Raw genomic sequence first — 15,446 nt, 5'->3', positions numbered from 1 at the left:
AGAGGAAGCAAGGAACACCAGGCTCTGTCCGTGCAGAGTTTAACTAACCCCAAGTAAAGCACTGACCGCTCCCAGAAACAGGCCGTGCTCTCATGCTGGGTGGAAGCGCAAGGGAGTGTCAGTGCTTCACACAGTGGATGACCTGGCTGCAAGATTCAGGCAGACATTCTATCACATTAAACATCATATGAAACTACTGCTAGTTTATCAGGAGCTGCCAAATGCCTTCCAGGTTTCCATGGAGAGGTTCACTGCTACGTTAAATCTACCTCTGTGGTAAGTTTCCAGTTTTCACCATGAGCTCTATTTAATCACAGTGCATCTGAACATACTGCTGCACTATATCCACTCATGCATACTGCAGAATTTTCCAGCTGCATTATGAATGAGTTTTGCATTTCATTTTCTTTTTTGCATGCGTACCCTGATATTCAGGTCATGCTAGATTCATAAAATGAACTGAGAAGATTTCTTACCTTTTTCTGCTTCATGGCAGCAGTGAAGGATTTGTCCATAAAGTCACAGTATAGGCCACTTGCCAGCCATGGCTTTTTTTGAGAATGAGTCTCGCTCTGTCTCCCAAACTAGAGTGCAGTGGCGTGATCTCAGCGCACTGCAATCTCTACCTCCTGGGTTCAAGTGATTCTCATGCCTCAGCCTCTCGAGTAGCTGGGATTACAGACGTGCGCCACCACGCCTAGGTAAATTTTGTATTTTTAATAGAGACGGGGGTTTTATCATGTTGGCCAGGCTGGTCTTGAACTCCTGACCTCAGGTGATCCGCCCACCTCAGCCTCCCAAAGTACTGGTATTACAGATGTGAGCCACCGCGCCTGGCCCATGGTTATTTCTCTCTTCTTCCCTCTGTGAAAGACTATGTTTGTCCATGAGAGGGGTGACAGCTAATTCACCTTTAGATGCCTGGATTCTCAGTAACTTTTAACTACAACAGCGATTCCCAAACTCCGAGACATACTGAAAGTGGAGGGGAGAGCTTTTAGAAGTCCTGGTGCCCAGGTCGTGCCTAGGTCATGCCCATGACCAATTAAACCAGAGCACCTGGGGTAGCAGTCAGGGAGCAGTATCGTTCCTAACCATCTCCAGGTAATTCCACTGCTCTGCTGACCACTGAATTAGACAAACCAAACTTTTAAAAGTTTTACAACTATTTCAGATTCAAAGCCCTTACCTGATCAACATCACACGCAAGTCGAAGCAGCACAGGAAACGTCCGCTTATAGAGCTGGTACATGGGTGGGGCTCCCTGTCCCCCTTCTGGCATCTGCGTGGCTTTGCCCAACATAAACATTACCATGCTATGTAAAAGTTCACAGGCTGCAACCTAAAACAGACCAGGAGGTCAGCAATGTTTAAGTTATCACGTTGATGACGAGAGAATATTTGAAATGTCACTCAATTTAGCCCTTTAAGAAGAAAAATTTCATTGCACATAACTATCATGTAACCCAAATATAAATTAACTGGAATTAGTATTTCTTGTTGTATAAAACTAATGATTCTGTTCACTTTGTTTTTTTATCCAAGAACGAAGAATTAAAATTTAAAAGCTTTAGAAACTGGGAAGTATATTTCACTGTTGCCATATTAAAGAACTATATAACTTTGCTTCATCTGTTAGCACATTTTCAACTATCACTTTTAGTAAAAATATTTTTTGAAGCACTATAGAAAATTTACAAATTAATACATGCATACCTCATTTTATGGCGCTTTGGATACAATGTGTTTTTTAACAAATTGAAGGTCTGTGGCAACCCTGTATTGAGAAATTCTATTGGCTCAATTCTTCGAACAGCATGTGCTCACTTTGTTAGCATTTTTAAGCAATAAAGCATTTTAAAGTATGTATATAAAGTTCTAATGCTATTGCACACTAAATAGACCACAGTATAGTGTAAACATAACTTTGACATGTACTGAAAAACCAAAAAACCAGTGTGATTTGCTACACTGAGATATTAACTTTATTGCTGTGGTCTGGAGCAGAACCTGCAGTATCACCAAGGTATGCTATGCCTGTATGAAAATTTGAGATTATCTGTTTCTAATCTCCCAGAGTTAAGGGGATAACCAAGAATAGATCGAATATCACTCTCAAATGCCCTTTATATTGCATTTTATATAATGAAGAGCTTTTGGTATATTAATGTTTTGAAAGGCAATTTTTTTTTTTTTTTTTTGAGACAGAGTCTCGCTCTGTCACCCAGGCTGGAATCCAGTGGTGTAATCTCGGCTCGCTGCAATCACTGCCTCCCAGGTTCAAACGATTCTCCTGCCTCAGCCTCCCGAGTAGCTGAGACTATACTTGCACGCCAGCACACCTAATTTTTGTATTTTTAGTAAAGATCAGGTTTTACCATGTTGGCCAGGGTGGTCTCAAACTCCTGACCTCAAGTGATCTGCCTGCCTCGGCCTCCCAAAGTGCTGGGATTACAGGTATGAGCCACCATGCCCAGCCCAATTACCTATTAAGATGATTTATGCTTAACTTACATTTATCAATGACACTGACTTCTAATTAGTAAGTAGTTTTCTAATTACTATATTACAGAAAATACAAAATTACTAATATTGGAATGGCTGAAATGTGTTATCTATATCCTAACCAATATGTATTTTTAAAGCAATAGGCTCTAAATAATGGGTGAAATGAAAAATAGAAGTACTTTAGTTTGTCTGTCACTGGCTGTGAGTGCTAATTCTGTGACTCGAGGCAGGAACACGTCCAGGAAAATGACAGGTTTCATCTCTCTAAAGGGCACTGCAAAGCTCAGCCGCTTCTCTCTGTCCCAGGCCATATAGCTCTTCATCATCTCATCTGAGGACATGACTGTTAGAAAAGATTTAAGAAGAATGAAACATTTTTTTTTTTATTAGTGTCAGAATTATTCACAAATCAAAACATTTCTAATGCCAGCTGTTCTACATTCTATTAAAGTGAAGCACTTCATTCATCTTTCCCTTTTCTTTTGCCTCAGATATGTAATTACAACATCAGAAATCACTCAATTTAATTTAAAGTAAAATTACTTTTAAATAAGCCTAATAGTCTCAGATGTTTAATATCCAAATTCAGTAAGACTTGCTTAAAGTATTTTGTGGAAGAAAGTCAATGAACAAAATTTTTACTTAAAAAAAAAAAAAAAATCTCTTTATAACACTTTCCAAATACAGGCTCTAACTCCCTAAATAATCAAAAGTCACTGGTATATTTAACAACACATTTCAAAAGTAAAAATACAGAGGAATTTTTACTAATCAAAAATGTAGACTTTTGGCCAGGCACAGTGGGGCATGGTGTCTCACACCAGTAATCCCAGCACTTTGGGAGGCCGAGGCTGGTGGATCACTTGAGGTCAGGAGTTCAAGACCAGCCTGGACAACATGGTGAAACCCCATCTCTACTAAAAATACAAAAAATTAGCCAGGCATGGTGGCATCTGTCTGTAATCCCAGCTATTCAGGAGCCTGAGGCAGGAGAATCGCTTGAACCTGGGAGGCGGAGGTTGCAGTGAGCCAACACTGTGCCACTGCATTCCAGCTTGAGCAACAGAGCGAGAAAAAAAAAAGTGGATTCTTTTAAATTAAAATAATAGAGACAGCTTCTTGCCATGCTGTTGCCCAAGCTAGTCTCAAACTCCTGAGCGCAGGCAATCTTCCCACCTCAGCCTCCCAAAGTGCTGGAATTACAGGCATGAGCCACCACACGCAGCCTACTAATCAAAAATGGCAATTCTCATTTGGAAAAATTTCTAAAAATATCAAAATATTAACAATATTGGATCTCAAAGAGATTAAACTTGGAATTCCCGACAATAATATGGAAAAGAGTATCAAATTACATTGTTTCAAACTGGATAACATGCTTAACAAGTCAAGCTAGAACATCTGTTCTACTAGTATACTGAATTATTCCAATTTCACGGATACAGTCAAACCATCAGGCAAGATATTATTCTTTATAATCTTATTTAAAAATATATAAATCACATATAGGAGCAAATATTCAGAACATATTATGACCTGGATACATCCAAATAAAAGCACAAATATATCTACAGAGGTTATTTATTTTAAAAGAAGTTTACCTGTCAGAAGATTTTTGTTTATTTGTCCTCCTAGAGATCCAAGCATTTGTACTACTCTTATTCTTATTTCTTCTAAGGATATTGCTTCATTCTGTAAATTTGAACAATTGTATATATGTGATTACAAATGGGTTAAAGATTAAATAGAAGACATAGGAAAAAACTCTCTGCCACCCACTTGGATGTCCATTTCCTAGAACAGCAGTTCCAAACTTTTTAGGAGGCTCCTTTCCACTCTTAAGAAATATCAAGGACCCCCAAAGAGCTCTGTTTTATGTAGGTCCTGTTTATCAGTATTAATGACATTAGAAATTGAAACACAGAAACTATGTAAATAGTTATTTAAACTACTAAACCCATTACACGTTATAAAAAGTAACTATATTTTTCAAACAAACAAAAACTCTGGGCAAAGTGGCCATTCCACAGTAGTGCAGATCCCTTTACAGTCTAGCTCACTGGGAGACAGTTTGGGCCTCACACCAATATGCAGTTGGAAAACCAGGCAAGAAATTTTAAACAGTCTTTTTAGCTAACTGTAGTTATTCTTCTTTGATATTACATCAAAACTGAACCAGCGGTAGTTTCTTAAAGGTTAGTTACAATGTCGAATCTGAATTCTTATCATGAACTCTACGTACTCTACTATGTTAAAATCTAGTGGCTGATCTTGCACTTTGAGTGGATTTTTCATCCATGTATAATTTGGAAACATCATGTATTCCTCATCTGAAAATACTGGTTCACTGGATTGTGCAGATACTCCAAATGTTGACACATTTCATTACATATGCAAAAAATCACATAAGCAAATATCACCACCAATCTTATTAGAAAAAAATCTTAGGCTGGGCACAGTGGCTCACACCTGTATCCCAGCAGTTTGGGAGGCCAAGGTGGGCGGATCACGAGGTCAGGAGTTGGAAACCAGCCTTTCACCAACATGGTGAAAGCCCGCCTCTACTAAAAATAAAAAAATTAGCTAGGCGTGGTGGCACGCACCTGTAATCCCAGCTCCTCAGAAGGCTGAGGCAGGAGAATCGCTTGAACCCAGGAGGTGGAGGTTGCAGTGAGCACTCCAGCCTGGGCAATATAGCGAGACTCCATCTCAAAATAAAAAAAAAAAGTCTTTAAGTAATGAGAAGCTATCAAACTTACTGCAATAGTTACAAGTTCTCTAAAATTTTACAGTTCACTTAAAAGCTTGAATTTTATCATTGGCAACAGATTTTCAGAAGTTTTCCTCAAAGTGGCAGGCTCGGTTCATTTTAGAGAAAATGTCTGCATATATCCACCTATGAATAACCTCAGTGTGCCTTTCAGTTGTCATTTCAATAAAAATTGTGTCCACAAAGTAGTGGCTACTTCAGCTCCCAGTTCAAAGCACCACACAGTGCTTTTTCTCCAGATAGCTGACACACTTTTCTACGCAGGCCTGCTTCATGTGCACCTCCTGCCTCACACACAGAGTATTTTTAAAAATCTGTGCTCAGAGTCAATGCTAGAGAATCAACAGTGTTCTCCATCATAACACCGTCGTGCAAATTAATGGAGTAAAAATAGCTTTGGCCTTGCACCCTGGATACCCCAGGGGTCACAGTTAGAGAACCATAGTGCTAAGGAACAGGCACTGTGTACCTGTACAAAAATTTTGGCAAAGCACAGTGGCCCACGCCTGTAATCCCAGCATTTGAGAGGCTGAGGTGGGCGGATTGCTTGAGCCCGGGAGTTCAAGACCAGCCTGGGCAACAATGCAAAACCCATCTCTACGAAAAATACGAAAATTAGCTGGGCATAGTGGCACATGCCTGTGGTCCCAGCTACTCGGGTGGCTGAGGCGGGAGGATCACTTGAGCCTGGGAGGTTGAAGCTGCAGTGAGCTGAGATCACACCACTGCACTCCACCCTGGGTGACAACATGAGATCCTGCCTCGAAAAAAAATTAAATCGATAAGAATAAAAGAAATTTTATTTGTAAAACCAGAGATATATTTAAGTTATTTTATCCTGCTGTGTCACAAAATTATAAAAACTTTTATGCTGCCATTTCTAGTTTCATTCTAGTCTCTCAATCAAAAGGTGCCCAAAATAATGAGGTGAGAAGAACTGACCCTAGAGTTTGCATTATCAGTTTTAGATGTTAAAAGTTTTTCAAATTTTAATTCTTACTTCATTCCAAAAATTGCTATTTTCCCTATTCTAACTCAATTTTCTCTATTTACGTCATTTTTTACTATCACATCATATGGCTCATCTCGAGAAAACTGGCCCCAAGGAATTATCACTAAAAAGCCATAAAAGAACAAAAAAGAAAACTGGAACAAACTGAACCTGATAATATGACATATTTCAGGTCTAAGCATAAATGAAAGTCTTACATATCCCTGGTATCATCAGTATTCTGACTTGCTTATTTAATATGAACCAGTTTATCTTTTATTATCCACTAAAAACATTTGAGGGCAGGGATGAACAGAAAAACAAGACCAAAAAAATAAATAAAACAGTTAATATAGTCTATATTTTCATAGCTAAAAATGTATTTTTTTTCAGTCAGGCCACTCCCATTGCCCAGGCTGGAGTGCAGTGGTGTGATCTTGCTCACTACAGCCTCAACTTCCTGGGCACAGGTGATTCTCCCACCTCAGCCTCCCAAGTAGCTGGGGCCACAGGCATGTGCAACCACACCCAGCTAATTTTTTGTATTTTTTAGTAGACAGGGTCTTCCTATGTTGCCCAGGCTGAGCTCAAGCGATCCACCCACCTCAGCCTCCTAAAGTGCTGGGATTACAGGTGTGTACCACCATGCCTGGCCAATATATTAAAATTATTTTTATATTGTACTCTACTTTGTATACAAAAATAACTAACATTTTAAATGAAGATTTTTACTTTTCACATGTGTTAGAATCTGATCTCTGCATTATGTAAGGTACAGAAAATACAAAGGATTTCTTACTGATGAAAGGTTCTTTGTCTTCTTCAGATGCTTTAACACCACTTTATTAAATCCTTTCTGGGCAGCCCGAGAAAGAGCTGACACTTCCCAGTTATTCTTGGTCTCATCTATCAATAGTAAACGAAAATAAATTTAAAATAGCATTCATTTATTCATTTAATGTACATTAGAGACAACAAACTGTATTGTCAAATAGAAACATTAAAATCCTAAATTATGATTTTAAAAATTAAGTTTCTAAAACAAAAAATATAAATGGTGGTTGCTTTTAAACATCACTGTCTGCCAAAAGGAACATGGCTCCTTGGGAAGTGTCTGACTCCAGGGTCGAGAAGAGCATGAATCATCTCGTGGAGCAGGAATGGCTCCCACGCATCACACTCAGGCCAAATCTGGGACAATGTGAGCATCAAAACCAATCATGATGACAAAAGATTAGACCCACTGAAAAAATAAGAATCCACAAATCTTACTAATACAGATAAATAAATAACAGGGAAAACTGTTTCTTGCAGTAGAACATCAACTAGGATGAAAGAAATGATGGGGGTAGAAAATCACCATTTTGCAACCATCAAAGTAATACCTGATTCAGAAGAATAGTCAGTGGATACTAAAACTATTATGGTGAGCTTGATGAGGAACAAGAATATTTACAGTGTTGAAGTACCCCAAATAAATTCCTTTTTTTTTTTAAGCAATCATAAACTTACAGAGGATGGAGAGTATATAACTTCTTTCCTGAAGCACTGAGGGTAAGTGACCGACTCAACACCCCACTGCCCCGAATGCTTCACAATGTGTGTTTTCCACAAGGACAGTCTCCCACACAACTGCCACACAACCATTCAAACCAGATTACCAACATCCACTCCTCAGCACCACTCCGAGTTCAGCATTCACCTAAGTATGTTTTTAATTCAGGACAGCATATTGCACTTAGTTGACCTATCTCTTTAGTCTCTTTTAGACTAAAGCTGTTCTTCAGTATTTCCTTGCATTTCATAATTTAGACATTTAAAAAATCATATGCCAGTAATTTTATACATGGTCTCTCCATATGCATTTGTGTAATGTTTTCTCATGATTAGACTCAGGTTATGGGAACCAGTTGTAACATTTTACTATTTCCTTTATTAATAGCTGAATTAAACTTTGACACATGTTCATTTTCTCTCTGCAGAGTCATAGTTCTACAACTATAAAGTCATTTCCAAAAGTTCTGAGAAGTCCAGTGCATTCACTGACACGGCCAGGTGAGCTGCGTCGCGGGAGGGCACCTCCCAGTGGTTTAACCCCAGCAAGTCTTCTCTTGGTTCCAGAATGAATCCCTGGCAGTGGGATCTTAGCTCTGCTCTGTCTCTCTAGCTTTTCCTTTCTATAATTCTGTGGTCCGTTTGGTAACCTTCTATGGGTAGATGTTACAGAGTTCTACTCTCCGATGGGCCAGAGATGATAACAGAATCTAGTTTTTAGTGTTTTTTTGTTTGTTTTTTGAGCTCCAATAAGTTAAGAATTTTTAGTTCACTGGAAAAAAACAGATCTTTGATTTCTGGACTATTCAGCATTTTCTATGTCTGTTGGAAACAGTTCCCCAAATCTGGCCATAAACTGGCCCCAAAACTGGCCGTAAGCAAAATCTCTGCAGCATTCTGACATGTTCGTGATGGCCATGATGTCCACGCTGAAGGTTGTGGGTTTACTGGAATGAGGGCAAGGAACACCTGACCCACCCAGGGCGGAAAATAACTTAAGGTGTTCCTGAACCACAAACAATAGCATGAGCCATCTGTGCCCTAAGGACATGCTCCTGCTACAGGTAACTAGCCAGAGCCCATTCCTGTTTCAGCCCATCCCTTTGTTTCCCATTTAGTTAATCTATAATCTATAGAAACAATGCTTATCACTGGCTTGCTGTCAATAAATATGTGGGTAAATCCTGGCTCTCAGCTCTGAAGGCTGTCAGTCCCCTGATTTACCGCTCCACACTCTATATTTGTGCGTGTGTGTCTTTAATTCCTCTAGCGCCGCTGGGTTAGGGACTCCACGACCGAGCTGGTCTCGGCAATGTCTGTATCTCCCGGTTTTTGGCTCAAACTGCAGAATTGAAAATATTTACTAAGCTCTCTGTGTCTTTGCAAGTATGTGTCTATAATTAACAAAGGCCTATATCTAATTTTGTGTATAATGTTCTGCTGTATTTGGAGGGTACTGATAAATTAGATTATAAAGTCTCTTAAAGGAGCTCTGTTCTGATTTATACAGATATGTAAATTGAGAATTCCTAAAATTCTCCAAAAATAAGGAAGTTGAACTAACAGTGCTTTAAATGTGCTAGATTTTAAAAATCGTACAGAAAATAATTTGGGGTCATTTAGGAATATTCACATAATTAAGGCACATCTGTGGTAAACTGACAAGTTTAACATTTTGGTTTAAATAAATGTATTTTATCTATCAGTATTAAATATAATACGAACACGCACTTTCTACTTGGGTTTGTTTTCCCTATAGTTATTCCAGCTAATAAGCTAACATTACTTCTCATAACGTTTTTTAAAACTGTGGTGTAATATACATAATATGAAATGTACTCTTTTAACCATTTTTAGGTATATAATTGAGTGGCATTAATTACATTCACGACGTTGTGCAACAATCACCACATCCATCTCCAGAACTTTTTCAACATCTGAAACAGTCCCATACAACTTTTAAGATTATGAAAAATGTGGCTGGGCACGGTGGCTCACACCTGTAATCCCAGCACTTTGGGAGGCCGAGGAGGGCGGATCACGAGGTCAGGAGATCTAGACCATCCTGGATAACATGGTGAAACCCCCATCTCTACTAAAAATACAAAAAATTAGCCAGGCATGGTGGCGGGCAGCTGTGTTCCCAGCTACTTGGGAGGCTGTGGCAGGAGAATGGCGTGAACCCGGGAGGTGGAGCTTGCAGTGAGCCAAGATCGCGCCACTGCACTCCAGCTTGGGCAACAGAGCGAGACTCCATCTCAAAAAAAAAAGATTATGAAAAATGCAATAAGTTTATATCCAACTAAATTGAATCATCTGGGTAAACTTTTTATTTCCCCAATAATTACGCTGTGCAGCATGCCAACTGGAAGATAATCTCTATTATCTTTAGGCAATTTGCAACCTTGGACTGAGTGAGTTAATGGATACCTTGGACGGTTGGGTACTTTGATAATTTCTAAGTAAAATATTAATAGAATACCGAAATATTGATGAAAAGGCACAATTTTTGTGTTTATGTGCTTTTCCTTTTTTGCTTTTATAGGCCGTTGAAGGTAGGGGTCTTGGGTCATGCTGACAGGCATGTGCATGCTGTCTCTTGGGGGGCTGCAGACAGTGGTATCTGTGAGCTCCATGAGTCTGACATACTGCTAGTGTGTAAGGCTATTCTCAGTTACCCACTCCAGTTTTCTAGGTGAAATATGAGTTTAGTAATTATATAATTAACAAGTGGTTGTGTGGCTATATTAGAAGAATAGTACAGAAATACAACTGCATGCATGCTTTTGATTTTTTTTTTTTTTTTTTTTTTTTTGAGACAGAGTCTTGCTCTGTCACCCAGGCTGGAGTGCAGTGGCACAATCTCCACTCACTGCAACCTCCGCCTCCCGGGTTCAAGCAATTCTGCCTCAGCCTCCTGAGTAGCTGGGATTACAGGTGCATGCCACCACACCCAGATAATTTTTGTATTTTTAGTAGAGCCAGGGTTTTGCCATTTTGGCCAGGCTGGTCTCGAACATGACCTCACGTGATCTGCCTACCTCAGCCTCCCGAAGTGCTAGCATTACAGGCATGAGCCACAGCACCCAGCCTGATTTTTCTTTTTTCTTTCTTGAGAAAGGTCTCACTCTGTCACCCAGGCTATGGTGCAGTGGTGCAATCATGACTCAGTGCAGCCTTGACCTCCCAGGCTCAAGCAATCCTCCCACCTCAGCCTCCCAAGTAGCTGAAACCACAGGCGTGTACCACCACATCCAGCTAATTTTTAAAATTTTTGTAATGAAATTAGCCAGGTGCAGTGGTGCGCACCTGTAATCCCAGCCACTTGGGAGGCTGAGGCAGGAGAACTGCTTGAACCCGGGAGGCGGAGGTTGCAAAGATCACGCAACTGCACTCCAGCCTGGGTAACAGAGCGATACTTCATCTCAAAAAGAAAAAAAAAAAAAAAAAAAAAAAATTTGTAAAGATAAGGTCTCCTTATGTTGCCCAGACTGGTCTCAAACTCCTGGCCTTAAGTGATCCTCATCCCTCAGTCAAAATTGTACCTGGGATTACAGGTGTGAGCCACTGCACTCAGCCTGCTTTTCATTTTTAAGTAAGGAGGGTAGTTCCTCATAAAACAGTGAGTCTCAAGACTTTTTCTTTTTCTTTTTTTTTTTTTTTTTGAGATGGAGTCTCGCTCTGTCCCCCAGGCTGGAGTGCAGTGGCGCGATCTCGGCTCACTGCAAGCTCCGCCTCCCGGGTTCACGACATTCTCCTGCCTCAGCCTCTCCCAGTAGCTGGGACTGTAGGCGCCCGCCACCACGCCCGGCTAATTTTTTGTATTTTTAGTAGAGACGGGGTTTCACCATGGTCTCGATCTCCTGACCTCGTGATCCGCCCGCCTCAGCCTCCCAAAGTACTGGGATTACAAGCGTGAGCCACCGCGCCCGGCCTCTCAAGACTTTTTCATGTCTGGATCTCTTTCCAGAATTGGGACTTACCCCATAAACCTTTGTTTTGTGGGTTAGAACTAGTAGCAGTTACTATATAGGAAACAGAAATAATGTTTTAAAGACTTATTGATTGATTTGGAGGTCACGTTAACATGTATAACATCTCTGTATTTCTATGAGAAGAGTTCTGATCTCCCAGACACCCTGGGAACCGGTGTTTGAAAGTTGTGTCAATTGGTTTCAGAACCTGAAAGGACATAACACAGGACAAATCTCGGAAAGTGACAATCTGAGCCTGAAAAGATAATATGAGATGAGTTAAATTTTTAGCAAAGGTCACTTAATCTTGAAAAGTTTGCTTCTTTGGTTTACTGATCAAGGACTTTGCCCATACCATGAGTGAGAAGTCATTCGTTTTTTGTTTTTTTTTTGAGATGAAGTCTCGCTCTGTCGCCCAGGCTGGAGTGCAATGGCGCGATCTTGGCTCACTGCAACCTCCGCCTCTGGGTTCAAGTGATTCTCCAGTCTCAGCCTCCCAAGTAGCTGGGATTACAGGTGTGCGCCATCATGCCTGGCTAATTTTTTGTCTTTTTAGTAGAGACAGGGTTTCACCATGTTTGCCAGGCTGGTCTCAAACTCCTGACCTCAGGTGATCCACCCAAGTTATGAGATTACAGGCGTGAGCCACTGTGCCCAGCCAAGAAATCATTCTTTCTATGCAATCTGCCAAGACAGCAAAGATTCACTGTCTTACCAGATAAATTTTCTGAGCTTTACGCTGATTTCACTGTCTGAAAAAGGAGATTCAGGCCATGTGTCTTTGACAGAAGAGGCCCAGAGTGACACTGAGTTCCAACTCAGCAAGTCACATCAGGATGCACGTGTGGCCCACAAGTCTTACTGCTAGTCAGTGGGCAAAGAAGGGCTCTACCAGGTGTCTCTGCTGTAAAGTCACTATTTTCACTCTCAATCATTAGTACGTGTTTGGGTGAGGTACTTTAAAACCACGGTATTTCAAAAAGTGCCATGCTGGCTGTGAAGGTGTAGGGGCCACCTAGGAGGACACTCAGAGGCCTCCAAGAATTGAGAATCATGCTCCAGCCGTTAGTCAGCAAGGAGACAGGAACCTTGGTCCTCCAATCACATGGAACTGAATCCTGCCAACAACCTAGATGGGGAGTGAACAAGTCTGGCCTAGCCAACACCTTGATTTCAGTCATATGACTGAACAGAGAACCCAGCTGAGTCCATCTGGACTTGTGTCCTATAAATCTATAAAATAATCAATGGGTGCTAATTTAAGCTAAGTTTATAAGAACTTATTATACACCAAACAATCAAACAAAAAAAAACCACTAGGAAACTTTAACTTACTCATTTTACTTATTTATATCTGTACATGCTCACTGCTTCCTATTTGATTACATGGGTTATAATGTTTCTAAAGTTATTTATTTTGTGCTCAATTCATCACTACTTTTGCCTGTGACATTTCCCCCATCATGCTTTGAATAGGTCCTTACTTTCTGGATGTTCTATAAAATACAGTATTCTAGGTTCATAATGTATTTTCCCGGCCCCAGGTTGGAACCAAGGAGTCCTGGTTCCATTAATGGAAAATGAGGTGTGGGTCTGGGCATGGTAGCTCATGCCTGTAACCCCAGCACTTTGGGAGGCCGAGGTGGGCAGATCACTTGAGGTCAGGAGTTCAAGACCAGTCTGGTCAACATAGTGAGACCCCATCTCTACTAAAAATACAAAAATTAGCTGGGCGTGGTGGTGCATGCCTGTAGTCTCAACTACTTGGGAGGCCGAGGTAGAAGGACCACTTGAGCCCAGCAGGCAGAGGTTTCAGTGAGCCAAGATTGCGCCACTGCACTCCCACCTGGGCAACGGGGTGAGACTCTGTCTCAAAATAATAATAATAATAATAAAAAAAAAGAAAATGAGATTTGGAGGCCATGACCTGGGTGCCAGGTTTGCTTGTTACTATTCAGGTACCACACTCCTAGAGGTCCCTTCAGTGGCCAGAGTATATGTAACACAGAAACACACACACACTCTCTCTCTGTTCTATTTTCACATTTATTTAGATGCATCCATATGTGAATGCAAATATATAACTGGGGAGAGGCATAGGGAGATGGAGGACCATGGGTTCACACTGATATACTCACTTCCAATGCAACTCCACAGTGTCCACTCCGGTTTCCTGTCTTTCTGTATTTGTAGCTCACTTCAACATGAGAAACCTAGTTTCCCTTATTCTCAATGAATTTATGTATTTGTTCAATCTCCTGTATGTAACCAAATTACTACCTCCATCGCCCTCCTTACCCTGCCTGCACCCCAACACCCCAGACAGCTGTCCCAACACGTGAGTGCCTCATCTGTCTTGGGTAAACCCCGTGCCAGGCCACCCCATGGGGTATGACCTCCTCACGCCCTCAGGAGCACCTGGGACCTCCCCCTGCCCAGCATCTACCTTCCTCTGTACCACCTAAAGGCCTGAGGACTGATCACTCTAGGAAGTGGAGCACGGAATGCCTCAAATTACTAACTCACACAGAGAGAAAAATAGTAACTTGACAACCACAAAAAGATGATGCAAACACTGACCAAATGGTTAGAGTGGAAACAACCAGCAAAGGCACCAAGTGTCCTGAAGAGAACCCAGGGTCTGTCAAAAAGGCATAGCCCAAAACTTATCAAGAGGAAATATCAGACAAACCCACATAGAAGGACACTGTACAAAATAACTGGCCTGAAGCCTTCAAAATGTCAAGTCATGAGAACTAAGAAAGGTTGAAGAACTATCCCACATTTAAGGAGGCTAAAGAGTTACTACTAAAAGTAACACATGATCCTACACTGAATTCTAAACCAGGAAAAATGCAGCTAAAAAAAGAAATTAATAGGGCAAGTGAAAAATGTGCCTATTGACTGTTACTTGGAAGAATATGTATCTATGTATTTTTCCTGATTTTGATAATAATACTATAGTTACGTAAAAGAATGTCCTCACTCTTAAGAAATAATACAATGGGCCAGGCGCGGTGGCTCACGCTTGTAATCCCAGCACTTTGGGAGGCCGAGGCGGGTGGATCACGACGTCAGGAGATCGAAACCACGGTGAAACCCCATCTCTACTAAAAAAATACAAAAAAATTAGCCGGGCGTGGTGGCGGGCGCCTGTAGTCCCAGCTACTCGGAGAGGCTGAGGCAGGAGAATGGCGTGAACCCGGGAGGCGGAGCTTGCAGTGAGCCGAGATCACGCCACTGCACTCCAGCCTGGGCGACAAGAGTGAGACTCCATCTCAAAAAAAAAAAAGAAATATACAATGAAGTCTTCAAGATCTATGACACCTTCGGCTTATTCACAAACAGTTCCAAAAAAAAAGTCCCATGTAAATATAAAAACATGCACAAACACACAATAGAGAAAGTACATGCAATAACATAAATGGTACAAAATCTTAATAACTGGTGAATCTAGATAGAACACATGGAGTTCTTTTTACTGTTCCTGCAATTGTTCTGGAAGTTTGATACACCAAAAAAAGTTATTAAAACACTAACTTTTGTCTCTAACATGATAGATTTTGTTTTGTCACCTAATTTTGCTTACTTTCTGCTTTTCTCAATTATCGAATCATCTAGATAGAGTACATGTTTAACAGGCAAATCC

General features: G+C 40.8%; 1 protein-coding gene across 4 annotated transcripts in view; it reads right to left on the bottom strand.

The window, feature by feature from the left end:
- Positions 1–15,446, bottom strand: part of PRKDC (protein kinase, DNA-activated, catalytic subunit) — a 186,913-nt gene that overhangs the window by 137,819 nt on the left and 33,648 nt on the right. For all 4 annotated transcript variants that reach the window (XM_055286467.2, XM_055286469.2, XM_055286468.2 and 1 more), the window contains exons 22-25: positions 7,069–7,175; positions 4,110–4,200; positions 2,688–2,851; positions 1,190–1,342 (exon numbers count right to left, since the gene is read on the bottom strand). In XM_055286467.2, the coding sequence (XP_055142442.1) occupies positions 1,190–1,342; positions 2,688–2,851; positions 4,110–4,200; positions 7,069–7,175 (515 nt within the window). The remainder of the gene's footprint in view (positions 1–1,189; positions 1,343–2,687; positions 2,852–4,109; positions 4,201–7,068; positions 7,176–15,446) is intronic.

The sequence above is a fragment of the Symphalangus syndactylus genome, chromosome 7 (genome assembly GCF_028878055.3).
Source record: "Symphalangus syndactylus isolate Jambi chromosome 7, NHGRI_mSymSyn1-v2.1_pri, whole genome shotgun sequence".
Lineage (NCBI taxonomy): Eukaryota > Metazoa > Chordata > Mammalia > Primates > Hylobatidae > Symphalangus > Symphalangus syndactylus.
This window is presented reverse-complemented; position numbering and strand designations above follow the sequence as displayed.